This window comes from Pteropus medius, unplaced genomic scaffold, assembly GCF_902729225.1.
Source record: "Pteropus medius unplaced genomic scaffold, Ma_sr-lr_union100, whole genome shotgun sequence".
Taxonomy (NCBI): Eukaryota; Metazoa; Chordata; class Mammalia; order Chiroptera; family Pteropodidae; genus Pteropus; species Pteropus medius.
This window is the reverse complement of record NW_024354502.1, coordinates 31031121-31045179: the sequence shown is the minus strand read 5'-3', so window position 1 is coordinate 31045179 and position 14059 is coordinate 31031121. Positions and strand designations below refer to the sequence as shown.

The 14059-nt window shown below is 36.7% G+C and overlaps 1 protein-coding gene across 2 annotated transcripts; it reads right to left on the bottom strand.

Annotated features, from left to right (window-relative positions):
• Nucleotides 1-2149: 2149 nt before the first annotated feature.
• On the bottom strand, nt 2150-14056 carry VDAC3 (voltage dependent anion channel 3). Of its 2 annotated transcripts, XM_039853630.1 has the most exons (9): nt 13915-14056; nt 11553-11621; nt 10840-10889; nt 8036-8188; nt 7165-7217; nt 5423-5650; nt 4017-4167; nt 3120-3177; nt 2150-2673 (listed from the first exon to the last, which is right to left on the bottom strand). In XM_039853630.1, the coding sequence occupies exons 2-9, from the start codon at nt 11617-11619 to the stop codon at nt 2582-2584; spliced, it is 852 nt and encodes a 283-aa protein (XP_039709564.1). In that variant the 5' UTR covers nt 11620-11621; nt 13915-14056; the 3' UTR covers nt 2150-2581. The 2 variants fall into 2 exon arrangements, with proteins under 2 accessions (XP_039709564.1, XP_039709565.1); XM_039853631.1 differs by lacking the exon at nt 10840-10889.
• Nucleotides 14057-14059: the final 3 nt, after the last annotated feature.

Below are 14059 nucleotides of genomic sequence, written 5' to 3'. Positions count from 1 at the left end.
TAGCACAAGACAGGAAAAGACCACAAACCTATAGAAATCTCCTTCCCATTTAATTCAGGCATAAATACAACTAACTTCATCAGATAACCAGCATGTTAATTAGAGGTACATCTCCTCAGAGCTTCCTTATGCTCCCTCCGCCCCCATCATTTTTAGCCCCTAGCCTTAACACCACTAGACTAAAGAGAAACACCTCACAACAACATTCCTCTAACACACAGCAGTTGGGCTTATTCCTCTGCTCCAGATGGTACAGATATCCTAAAGATATCCCCACGTGCAGCACTGGTCAGCCCACTCCAGCATCCCATCCACTCATGCTATATATAAAGTTCTTCAAGTAAAGATACAGAGTTACCTAGATGCAAGTGTCAACAGGACAGAATGAATTTGTTGCTTGCCCTCCTCACTCCTTTTTCCTTTCCTGTTATGTTTTATCTCCTGTAATGGTGGTTCAACCCACAAAAGGCAATGGGAAAATAAAATTATATCATGTGGTTGGTATCCCAGATATTTTCTGACAGAAGTGGTTGGAATTTGGGTTCTAGTAATAATTTTTCATGGTGTTGGGGGACATCCTTGCGGCACTGCAATTTTTCAAAAACTAACCGTGTCTACATGTTTTTAAGATGACTCATTTGAAAACCGAACAAGGAATTTGAACAAGCAAATCAGAGAATTATAAATTATAAGTAAACATAAGAAAATAGCTCCATCTTCCTGGCAATGAGGGAAATTCAAATTTAAACATGATACCATTTTTTTTTTTAACCTCTAAAACTGGTAAATATTTTAAAGTTTGATAACATTTAGTGTTACTGGGAAAGTTGGGGAAATAGGCACTCTTAACCAGCATTGGTAGAAATACAGACTGGTAGAAAATTTCTAAAAGGCAGTTCTGAAAGGCAATTTTGTACTATGTATCAAATGTAGATGCCCTGTGACTCAGCAGTCTCTCCTCTAGAAACCTATCCTGTAGAACTGCACTAATACAACAGCCACTAGCCACATGTGGCTATTTAAATTAATTAAAATGAAATAGAATTAAAAACTGAGTTCTTCATAGACCTAGTTACATTTCAAATGCTCAACAGCCACATGAGGCTAAGTGACTACATGGGACAGCGCAGACAAATCATGTTCATCATCACAAAGTTCTACTAGGCAGTGCTGCTACAGAAATATTCACAGAAGCGGACAAAAATAAATGCACAAAGATATTCAATGCAGCACTGTTTGCAAAGTAAAAAAATGAATATGGCAAAACAGAATAGTTAAATAATGTCACATTTATACTAAAGCATAAAATAAAAAATATGAGGCAGTTCTATATGAACAAACAGAAAAAAGACTCTTAAATTTAAAAGTATACTGCAAAACAAGATACACATTTTAACATTATATATAAAAATATATATTCATGCAATCTCTAAAGACACTGAAAAAAATATCTGCAAAGAATTATATCAAACTGTTAGTAGTAGAAGAAATAAGGTTTGGAGAAAGAAATGTCAATTTTCACTTTTATTTACGTCTAAACTGACTGAATTTGTTGCAACCAGCATATAGTCTATATTTAAAACATTTTTTTCCAAAGAGTTCTACTTTTAGGAAGAAAGGTGATTTCCCAGTAAGTCATGAAGATATCATAGTCTACTCATTTTTTTTTTTTTCTAAACTGGCATTTTCATCCTTTGGTTATTTTTCTAGACTCAGTAATCAAAAACCTTTTCCTGAGGCCTGAGGAGCCACAGATGTGCCATCCTCCAGCTCTGCCCCCTTCCTTCCGAAACCTCTCTTCCCTACAGTATTTCCCCCAATTATACTCTTTCCTTTGCCCGTCTTTTGCCCACTCACACCCTCACTCTTTCTCAGCAGCTTTACAAAAGTACTCTATCACACTGCAACAGGAAGCAGGTACCACGAGAGAGGTGCTTCTGCTCAGCAGAACAAAACTCAGTTTTACTCCTCGGCCCAACTGCAGAGCAGCAATAAGAGTGAGGTAAACTAAAGTGCAAAGGACAGGCAAGAGACAGCATAGATGTTTCAGACATACCACTTTAGGCATATACTCTCACCTATGAGAGTACTTTTCAAAGCAAATCACACCAAATATAAGAAAACCACTACTAGCAAGTAAGATGAGCAATTATGTTCAAATGTGATGGGTTTATTTTATTATACCCTGATGCAAAACCAAAGATTCCACTACAGCACACAGACCAATATATTAAACGGTCATGAAAAAGTGGTGTGGGACATGCAGGACGTGATGTACAAACTGGAGGATCGAGTCATTTCCTTTAACATGACACTACATTGTCGCCGAGGAACACATTTAAAATAATACTGCGGAACTGAAATGTGGCACAAACATAACAACTTCCAGGCATGCCTTTAAGGACCTCCCTTAGGGTGGACTTGCGATCTCTAGACTTCAGCGTGGGGAGGATTACAATTCTTTGGAAGAATAAAAAGTTCACACTTTTGAAATTTCAGAGAAGAATTTTAAGGCCAAAACATAGTGGATTCATTTCTCTTCACCTCCAGGAACAAATTTGATGCTTTATTCAAAACCACATTAAGCTTCTAGTTCGAATCCCAACCCAACCTTGTGACCTCCTGCATTGAAGTTCTTTCCATCGACTAAAGCTGACAGGGTCAGTTTGACTCCTAGAAGAAGAAAATATCACAATCACTTGTGACAAGTGTTACAATCAGACCTGCATTTTCTAGAAACAATGGATGGAATCAATGGCATGGATTACAGATGAGTGTAAGACTTACAAGCATACAACTATTACTAGCTTGACAGAGAGTTAACTATAATCATCCAATCTGTGATGAGTAAAGCATAATCATGGCAAACTTTACTTGGAGTTCAGGATTAAGAATAATGAGTGATCAACCAAATTCACAAGCCAGAGTGACCAAGCTATAGTTAGAAATACATATTTTTAAGCAAAAGTACTTGATGTGTTTTACTTTGTATGAAGAAATGAATGTTACAAAATGGTGTGAAGTAACCTACACTGATTACAGGTTGTTTCGTAGGTTATTTTCATTATTCCTCTATTACCTTCCAGCCCAATCTCTTTCTTATTAATTCCTTTACTTACCTGGTCGAAGGGTCTGAGTATAACCAAGTCCAATCAGGCTGGCATTATTTACTTTGGCCTAAGATTATGAGAGGAAATAGAAACAGTAAGAAAACAATCAATTTCATAATATGTAAGTCCAGTACAAGCACCACTTCATGCATCAGATTTCCAAAGCTAAGGCACCTTAGGGCCAATCTAGAATGACTGAAACTGAAAATTTAATTAATAAAAAGACAAATCTTTTAAGAAGTTAAGAGGACTCATAGGGACAGTAGGGACCTTGAGAATGCATGCTTAAAGGCCACAAGCGAATACTTTTAAAACACTGTGTAGTTGAATACTCATGTGTACTGAATTCTTTAAGATACCAGTTTACAATCTCTTACAGTGGTTAGAGCATGAACTCTGATGCGAGACAGATCTGGGTTCAAATCTTGGCACAGCCACTTTGTGTGACCTTGCGCAAGTTACCTGACCTCTCTAAGCCTCGGTTCCCTCATCTGTAAAACGAGGATGAGGATACTACTCACCACCTATAGTAGTTGTGAGGATTAAATGAGAAAATACACGTAAAGCCCTTAGCACAGTACCTGAAATTTAAGAGCTCAATTAGTGTTACTGTTAATAAGAATTACTAATACCAACAGGAAGAGTAATCAAATCCCATGAATTTATAGGTAAGAAAATTTTGAGGCCAAAGAGAGAAAATGACTTGAGAAGGTCAGACAACAGCCAAATACAGGAGGAATTAGGACTAGAACCCACATTTACTGATTTCAGGTGTAATACTCTTTTCACTACACAATGACTAGCTCATTATAGTTAATGAAGAACATGCAAACTACAACCATACCACAACATTAACAACTTAGATGAAACTCTAAGCGTAGACACAATCTGGCTGCACATTCTTACAGATAAAGAAGTTCTACAATCCAGCTTGTATTTAGCAGCGATGCCGAAACGGGTGTTGTTACTGCCAGCTGTCCAAGCGAGGTTTATTGATGTTTCAATCTTCTCATTAACCTTCTGGTAGATAGACCCTCCAAATTCAGTGCCATCATTCCTGTTTTCACCGTAAAAGAAAAAGTCATAAATATCTAGTTTTTACCACTGTTATGATATGGAAACAAATTCTAAAATTATCTAAATAAGGATCTCATTTTGCAACTACAGATTTCAGCAAACTTCTAGCATAAATTACCAAACAAGGAACTAAATCCAGTTATATAATTTGACCACCTAATTAAAACGTAGTTGAACACTTGATTTATTTACTTGGTTCCTCCACATGATATAAATTTCTTAGACACAAATTATGCACAAAGGCTGACACCTAGATAAATATGACCTACAGGTCTCTTTGAGATGTTCACACAATTTAGAAACTTAAAAGCTGAGTTCAATAAAGATTCCACAAAATGTATAAGTAGGGGAATAAAGCCAATTCTGATTTCATCTAAAACAAGAGTCCTAGACTTAGAAAGCACCCTCCCTACAACACCTAGGGTGCACTGCTCCAGAGGAGTTCCTAAATTATTGCTTTAAAGCATCCCAGAAGTCAGTCCCTGAGTTTTCATGGTTTTTCTAATAGTACTGTTTCCTCCATTTTAATGCCACTGTCTATACCACTGCTTGACTTTTAGTCATCATAAGTGGATTTGAATGTCTGGCAAAGAGTAATCTGCATCACTTCAAAATCACATAGCTCACCCTTTGCTTTCTCTTCCTGGTATAGTAGCAGTACCCAGTAGCCCAAGATATAAAATACAATTTAAAGTTCAAATTCATTTCACCAACAGGGTACAGTCTACAGAACTAAATCCAGAATTGTTTTAAGAATCTGTGAATGCAGTAGGGGTGGCTGGGTTCTTTCTAGGGGTATCTGAAAACCTCCAAAGAATTACTGGGGATGCTCCAGGGTGCTGAGATCAATTAGGTGATTGTCTTTCATGATCTAAACAGACCTGCTTCCAGATACTGCCAAGTTGAGCAGGGCACCAGAGGAAGCAGAAATATCTCCAAAGGATCCCTTATATCAAGAGGTGACGCATGCCCTTGGGCTCTATCCCAGTGCTCCTTGTACAGATTCTAGAGCTTTATCAAGTTTGGGGTACAAACTGAGGCCGGTAACTATCAGTAGCATAGCAGAATGTACCAAGTGCATGGATCTCTGGCAATATTTTGCTGACTATGAAAACAGTACAGCAAGGTATTAAATGCAAGTACCATCACTTCTAATCTTCTCAAAATGCTAATGGCTATCAACTTTTTGGGTGACTGCACTGGCAGTAAAGGAGGAATGAATTATAAACACTCACACGTGAGTGTGCAGCTGGAAATCTGCAGCCTTATAACCCAGGGCGAAATTATTCTGTGACAGTTTAGATTTGGCTGTGTCAAAACTCATCTGATAGCCAGCAAGCCAACCTTCAAGGGCTAACACAGCCCAGCCATAGATGGTTGGTCCAGAAAAATCTATATCAACATTACTGCCAAGACTGAAACAATCCCGTTTATAGGAGGCCTTCAATTTCCCACTCTTCTTCCTGTGAAAAACAAACAAAAACAATACAATGAAAACGACATGAGTTTCTATTACTGTCCAGGAATCTTAGAGTATTATCCTCTCTCTCCCTCAATATAAATATCATTTTGGTAGATGGCATACATGTAGTAAAAATGTTTCCAATGACTTAGCTCTAAAAATATAATTTTGTTAAAATTAAAAAAATATATAGTATGTTTACCTATTCCTCATTACAGATTCAAAAGATAGGGTATTTCATGATTAACTTCTTGAAGGCATGAACAAAAGTGTAAAAAAGAAAGTATTTCAGTACGAAATTAATAATATGAATACTTATGTATAAAGACTTATGAGAAGCCAAAATTCTTTAAATGATTCCAAATGCCCAAATGCTACAAAAAGTAACACACAGAAGTTAATACCAAACACTATGAATTTCTAAATTAACCTATCATGGAGAGAAGTGTACTTTCTTTTTTTCTCCCCTCTTTAATGACCACGCCCCCACCACTTCACCCCTGACCTATGGATGTTACTGTTTCCCCTTAAGAACTGGATCTCCGAAGGCGGGGTGTCTCCTCCCACACGATCACGGCGTGTACCCAGGGCCTGGCGTACCTAAGGGGCCTGTTGCATCCGGGGCCTGGCGAACCCAGAGTATGGTCCGTGGCTTTACCTGGGGCGCAAACCCAGGACCTCTGTGTATAAAGCAGATGTGCTAACCACTATACTATGGAGCCACCCCCATGTACTTTTTTTTTTTTAACGGGTACAGCCCTTGAGTAAGCATATTTATTTTCCTTAGGGTCATTGTTTTCTCCATGGACAATGACAGACGGATGGAAGAGAATGTGCATTTTTTCAGAATAAATTTAAAAGTAGTTCTTAATAATCCCTGTTCTATTCCAACAAGGCCTCTTATGAGAATATGTGTCCTGAAAATTACTAAAGTGCATGGCAAAAAGGCCACACCTATCGTTATAGCTGAGAAGTAGTGCCACTTTGTCTTTACTATCTTTGTCCTTCTGAGAGTCCTGGCTCATGATAGGCAGATAGGAAACAACACAATCCCCATTTTTTAGGTTAAGATATTGAAGCAGAGAAATGGGGAATTTATAAAGGCTAAGAAAGCAAGTCAATAGCATACTACTCATTATTGTTCTATAGTCAGGAAATTATAGTTTTCTTAAGAAATTAACTTCTCAGCAAAATACCACATCCATGAATCTTTAGAATAGCTTAAGAAATACCTAATCACAAACTCTTTTAGTGCCTAAACTTTTTCTACTATGTGTCTCTGTGGACTAGATTTATATTTTTGTTCATCTGTTCAATCTACAAATCGGAATTTTACCCTGCCTCCAGGGAGTCTGTCTTCCTTTCTCTGTGCTCCATATACAAGAGCTCTAGAATTCCTAACAGCAACCTCCTAAGATCTTCCTCCAGCCAAACTTTTCATTCCAACTCCCTACTCTACACCTCTGCCCTTACAGGCTACAAAAACATTTCAGAAAATGGGGTTTGGATAATTACCCTGTGTTCGGTACAAAGATGGTATCAAGAGTCAGTTTCAACCCTTCAGCCAACTGAAATATAAAGATTTAAAATTAGTAATTAGTAACTTTCGATTCTTATTTTGACTCAAGAAACCAATTCTAAACTTTCTTCTGACTTCCTCTCTAAGAAAAGGGCATCATTAAAGAAAGCCAAATATTAAATTATTTAATAAATTATCTCTTAAACCTCCCCAGTCCCTTTCTGACTCCTCTCCCCTCACTCCAGGCTTCATCATGATTATCTCGCCAAAAAAACAGGTTAAAATACAAAGGTCAAATCCTCTTCCAGCCAATAATGCAAATCACAGTACAAAAACAACAAAATCCCAATACAACAAAATAATCTTGATAATCTCTTGAAATTATTATAAGACAACCTGATATTTAACAAGCCAACTTAAGGAATTATTCAGCTATACAGATTACCTACATACAGCAATGTGCATATGGACATACCTCAAAAAATAATGCCCTATACATAGCAGGTGTTGACAACAGATTTTCTCTTTGAAAACATTATAGAATTTTAGAAACATTTTTCTGTGGAGCCAATTTTGAGATGACTACAAAAAATTAGATCTTTACAAATAGTTCAGTCTACCCAAGAGAGGCTCAGCTGTATAATAGAATAAGTAGAACAGTTCAGAACAAAGATGTAAAGTGATAATTATGTACTGACAAACCAAGCTTTACTTTCTAGAAACATAAAACATAACAAAGAAGGCCAAATGCAGAGGAAAATATGGCTACTGGATAGGTTGTAAGACCTCGTTCAGATTGTTTGTTCATGATTTTATCTGCAAGTTAAATTTAATAACCTACAAATAACTTGTACTGCTTTCTCTTACCTTATTCTCCCAAGAGATTTCTGTTCCAAGAGTATTGTCTGTGTTCCATTTTTGGGTGAAGGTAAGTCCATAGTTACAGACCTTATATTTGGTCTCTAGGTTGCCTGACGCTTTCCCTGTATCAGTGTACGCATGACCAGAAGTAGAAAATTCCTGATAAGCAATAAAAGATAATTACTTTAAAAGGAGCTCATCAAACAGAAAACATTCATTTAAGAAAGCAGTGTTCAATGCATCAGACACCAATACAATTAGCTTTTTACCACAGCCCTACTCTACAGAAACGTATTTCTTGCTTTCCTTCTTTCTTTCTAATCTCTAAATAGTCTAATCAGTTTTAGATCTACCCACTATTTCATCTCTTGATATTTCTTGTTCCATACACTCTTATACTAAATGGGAATCTTGAATTCTTTCTTAAAAGAGAAATATCTTAACTGAAAATAAATGCCTTTATTAAAAAAAAACAAAAATATAGAATATTAAACATTTTACTTTCACGGCCTGAAAAGATGATCGGTTCTCTATCATCTTGCAAACTATTAGTTAATTTCAAAGTTCTTAAAAATCTCCAAACAGTGGAAGCACTAGCCTCCCCCTCCCCTTTTAATAGGATCAGAACTTTATTGCATTTAAAAAACTTTTTTTACTTTTATTGTGCTAAAATACACTTAATGTAAAACTATTTTAACCACTTTTAAGTATATAGTTCAGTGGCATTAAATACATTCACGCTGTTAATAAAACTATTACTTTTGTCCACAAAACTGTAAAACTTTCAGTATAAATAATTTTAATATTTGAAAGGGTATATACATTTTTACAACCGAATGGAAGGTTATAATTTATCCCTCATTCTCCCTTCTCCCCATCTTCCTTTTAAAGTGCTTTCTATCAAATAGTTACTATGAGTGCCTTAAAATAGATCCTCCTTCCTGGTTAGGTGTCATTTCAGTCATATGACAACGAGCAATTAGAAACAGATCTCCTTCTGGGGGAAGCAAACAGTCAACACCTGTCACTGACAATCTATGAACTGTCAAGAAAAAAGCATTCTGATTGGCCCTGTTTTTAAAGAACATTTCTGAAATGCTGCCAACCCTGGCCAGTTATGTTTCACTGCTTGTAATATGAATCTTCCCTTTATCAAATACCCTCCTCCCTAACTCTGGTTCTACGGGCTGATGAAACAACTGGGAAAACTGTGATCTGTTTATCAACACCACACAGAAAGTTTTCAAAGAGAATATCATGCTTCACATTTAGGGCAAGGCCTTAGTAAAAAATGATAACATGCTAATCATGTTTAACAGTTCACACAGTTATTTAATTTGACCATCACTTTCTTTTAGTAGATCCAACTACCCAGTTTATTTTTTACATTGACGTTTCAAAAATTTGAAGCATAGCAAATACATACCTTAATTTTGGTGCACAAAATTAAGGTGAAAGAGTAGTCTATTTTTCTTCCTTGTTATCACCATCATTTCTTAGCTTAAACTCTGTCAAAAATCTAAAATATCAGAGCTACAAAACTCAAAGACTAGGATTTTTTTTCTTTTTGAGTTCCAGGCTCATAATCGTTTCAGTGTTTGTCAAATTTCATAATTAGATCAAACAGTGTAAAATAGATTTCTAACATGCATATAACATCTACAGCTCTACATTAAATGCTGGAAAGCAACAAAACAATCTTAAAAACGTTACTGTTAATTTGATGACACATGACAAAAATATCAATATACATCTAAGATTTGGAACAATGAATGTAATTTACCCTAAATCAGTATTAGAGAACAAAAGCAGCCATAAAAACAAGCACACAAATGTCTGTTTTTCTTACCATCTGAATGAATATTCCCACACCACAGCAGCATGAAAGGGAGATAAAATTTTAGTTGATGGTTTCTGCAACACAAACCTAACTGGAGCAAATTCTGAAACCCTACTAAAAATGAGTACAATTTTTCTATTTTAACAGAATTATAACAATATGTGTATCCTAGTAGGGTTGTTGCATATATATTTATTTACTACCAGAAAACCCAGAGAAATAATGACAGTGACAAACCAGAATTATACAGAATATGAGACAAAGTATCAAATCAGTAAGAATTCCACATGCCTGTTGCTCTTCTAATTAAATCATTATATCTCGGAAAAAAATCTTGCACTCCTTTGAATTGGTAAATGCCAAAAAAAGATGCAGCCAATAATGAGAAATCAGGCAATAAGGTAAATGTAAAGTTAATCTAGTTGCGAGACTTACTGAATAAAAGCTCTGGTTAATGATGCTTTGAAAATATGCCCACATATCCTTTACTGGATTCTTAACTTCCAGTAAAAAAGGCTTTATGAACATCAGTAAAAACTGTAAACTAACTTTCTACATGCATTTTATATCTACATTTGCTTCAACTAATCATAAAGGGGCAGAGACCAAAATTTATTTGTAAAAGGGCACTAAAAGTTGCACGAACCCAACGGAAGTAAAGTTTTTAGCGCCCATATACATATTCGTAAAAGTATAATGATATGGCATGGGTCAAAAAAATATAAATGTAATATATTCTCTATCTTCGAATAAGACTTAGAATAGACTTATTCTGACAAAAAGAAAGGGTCCTTCTAAAAATTCAACCTGATTGTCTATGGGCTTAAGTAGAGGATTCTTACTGAAATCTGAGTAGGGAAGAGAGCACAGTACCAAAAATGTGCTGTTTCACACAACTGAACATTGATTTTTAAACAGGTTCCTTTAAGGTAATTATGCTATATCTATTAAAAATATATTAGGTACTTACCACTCCACTACATGACTTGGTTCTCAGATCTATTTTTACCATGCCAAACCCTGAACACAGACACAAAAACACAGTATGTACAAAATGTGACATTCAAGCCTGTTTTTGCAACTTAGAAATTATAAAAATAGTCCACAGTACCTTCCATATGGAAAATAGTATTCTTGTTGAGAGTTCCACAAAAAACAATTATATAATTTTAAGCCCCTCAAAATAATCAAAATATATTTTAAAAATATAAGTTAAAGAACAAATGAAAAAAATATGTACTATTCTAAGGACCAAAATTATTACACAATGTATGTTTAGGATCAAAGAATATATGTTACTCCAAAGAAGTAAAAAGTTGTGATTTCACTCTCATAAAAACAATGCCATTATCTAGAGAAGGAAAAACCATACCCACTATTTTAAATATCCCCAGGGCTAGCCAGAGGCGGCATAATTATTACAGATTTACATTATTTGGTCTTACAAATAATATTAACTATGCATATGTGTGTATATATATGTGTATGTATATGTATACAATTGCTTTTAATGCCAGTGGGACTCTACAGCTAAAGAATGAAGTCCATAACCTGTTAATAGTTATCCCCTTAAATCTTGTGAGGTAGATTAATGTTGACTTAACATTTTACTAGCATAGTATTGAGGGCATTTAACACTAACCCTTCCTTACCCAAACTGGAAATTTATAATAGCATACTTACCATATCCTTTGTTGAAGACATCCTTGGCAGCCTTTCCTAGGTCACAGTAAGTCGGTGTGTTACACATATCTTATAAAGAAAAATGGGGACAATGGAATAAAAATAACCATTTAGTATTTATTCATCCATAGTCCTACTATTTTCTGCTGTGAGAAGAGATATATGGTCTTCCTTCCTTTGCTTCATTAATGCTTATATCCTAATACAAGGGAAGAAGGCATTCTGCTCCTTTAAAAAGAGCTTTCCAGAACACTGGAGAAAAGAGTTTTTTCATGAGATTCACAGAGGTCATCTTTCTGATTGCATTTCAAGGAAAATAAATTTCTCACAAGCTAAAAGAGAAATATGTTAATTTGACATTTTACTTAAAAGAAACTTTCACATTAGAAAAACATTTATTGGACTGTTATAAAGCCAAATAGCTGTATAAGGCTATAAGGTAAATTTGCAAAGGAACAGTAAAAATAGATGCATTAAAAATCTTCGACGTTAATATTTTGACACTCTGAAATTCAGCTCTTAAAAGTTACCATATTACCAAGTGAAATGTATTCATCCTGAATACGCCTATGCTCTCTCTCAAAGCTCTTCTTAACGTGCTATAATCTTACCCATTAAACAGAAATAGGATAAATTCTACCTGCAGTAACCTGCTTACTAAAAATTGGTGTACACTCTAAAGTTAAAGCCTTCAAAATTCCAAGGTGCCTCAACTTTTCATCTTGCCTATTTAGTATTTACCCAGCCTTTCTACTACCAATTTGACCCTCATGTGGAAATTCTCAGGTCTATCAATAATGTTGAACATACCATTCCCTTGCCCTCTTTGTATAACAGAAAATCTTTTCCTGCAGCAGTCTCAAAAACCATGTGTAACCTATTGTAAAACCACTTCAAGCAGCCCCATTAGCCCAATTACTATCCCAGAAAAATCCAGACCACCACCTAGCCCTTGCAATTACTATGCCTGAACTATCTACACATTCAAAATAATATTTATTTAGTGTAGCTCTTAATCTGGCTTTCTGTTAGGTTTCTGTCCATACTATCATACCTGAACATAACAGACATGTTATGATGCACTTAACTGTGAATTCACTTAAAATTTGCTCCTTAAAGCTAAACCTGTCAAATATGACAGACATTATATATTAAGAGAATGAAGTGTAGAATGAAAATAAATATAAAGAGAAAAGGGTATAGCAAACATGAAAGGGTCAGGATAAATGTACTGACTTATACCATAATAAAACTTTGTTCTAAGCCACAGGGTTTTGGAGTTCATTTCCAAAGCAATTAATTTACAATTCACTTCCCTGTATTCAAATGATCGATTCTATACTTTCTACACATTTCGAATTGTAATCTGATATTACCCTTTACGATCACAACTGATGCTGGTATCTGTTGAAATTTTGCCAGAAGTCTAAAACTTGGGGAGGTAAGTACAGAAAAGCAGGCAGTATATATTCAAATATAAATGCTAAGGCTTTACACTCTGGTTTTTCATCTACTGACAAAAGAAAAGGCACACTTAAATGTTTAGAAACATCTATCTAGGAACGCATTACAGTCTTTGAGCATTTTGCTTTCTTTTTCAAAACCACTGCCACTTTGCAAAATTAATGTAGCTGGTTTAGTTTACTAACTGATCTCAATTCTGCCTAGTTTAAGCTTACTTTTTCAGGCCCACGAGTCTTATGGGAAATGCACGGCTGGTATGATCAAGCAAAAATCGAGAAGACACAGAGACTTCATGTTACTCTAAAGATATCATCATATATTTTTATTAGCTCTACAAAATGCACTTGTTATTTGTAAATATTGACAATGTACCAAGGTTGCATGAGATGCAGACAGAAGTGGGAGGTGATACTGCTTTACACAATAACTAATTAGTCAGTAAATAACCCGTTTAGTTTCTCCTTTCTCCTTTTTAAGCTGCACAAACAGCATCCTCCCTTTGGCGGTAAGGAGTGGAAGGGCTTCCCTGATGCTCAACAACAATTCCAAGGAGGAAGCTGGGGGGCGGGGAGTGAGTTTGGGGTTCGAGGATCCAACTTCCCTAGAAACCAACCTCCCTTCTGGCTTGACACCTGGAAACAAAGTCTCGTGGGCACACTAGGCGGAGGGAGGGTCGCGGGTCGGCGCTCGGAGCGCCGCCTGTCCCCGCCGGCGCTGCAGCTCCATCACCTGAAGCGGTCAGGGGAGCAAGGTCCCCTCTGCCCTCCGCGGCCCGGCCCGCGCCCCGTTCGGCTGCTCTCCCTCCCGACTCCTCCGTTAGGCCTGCCTCCCGTGAGGTTCCTTGCTGAGTGGCGGCCCACCGCCCCCTCACCCGGCCTGCCGCCTCGGCTCGCCTCACCTCCACCCAAAGAGAGCCGGTCTCCGCTCCGCCAGGGCAACGCTGAAGGTCTTCTTCAACCAACGCCGTCCGCGCCTGCGCGGCCTCACTCCCCCCGCGGCGCCTGCGCGCCCCTGCCTCCCCCCGCGCCGCGTTTGCGCCGTGG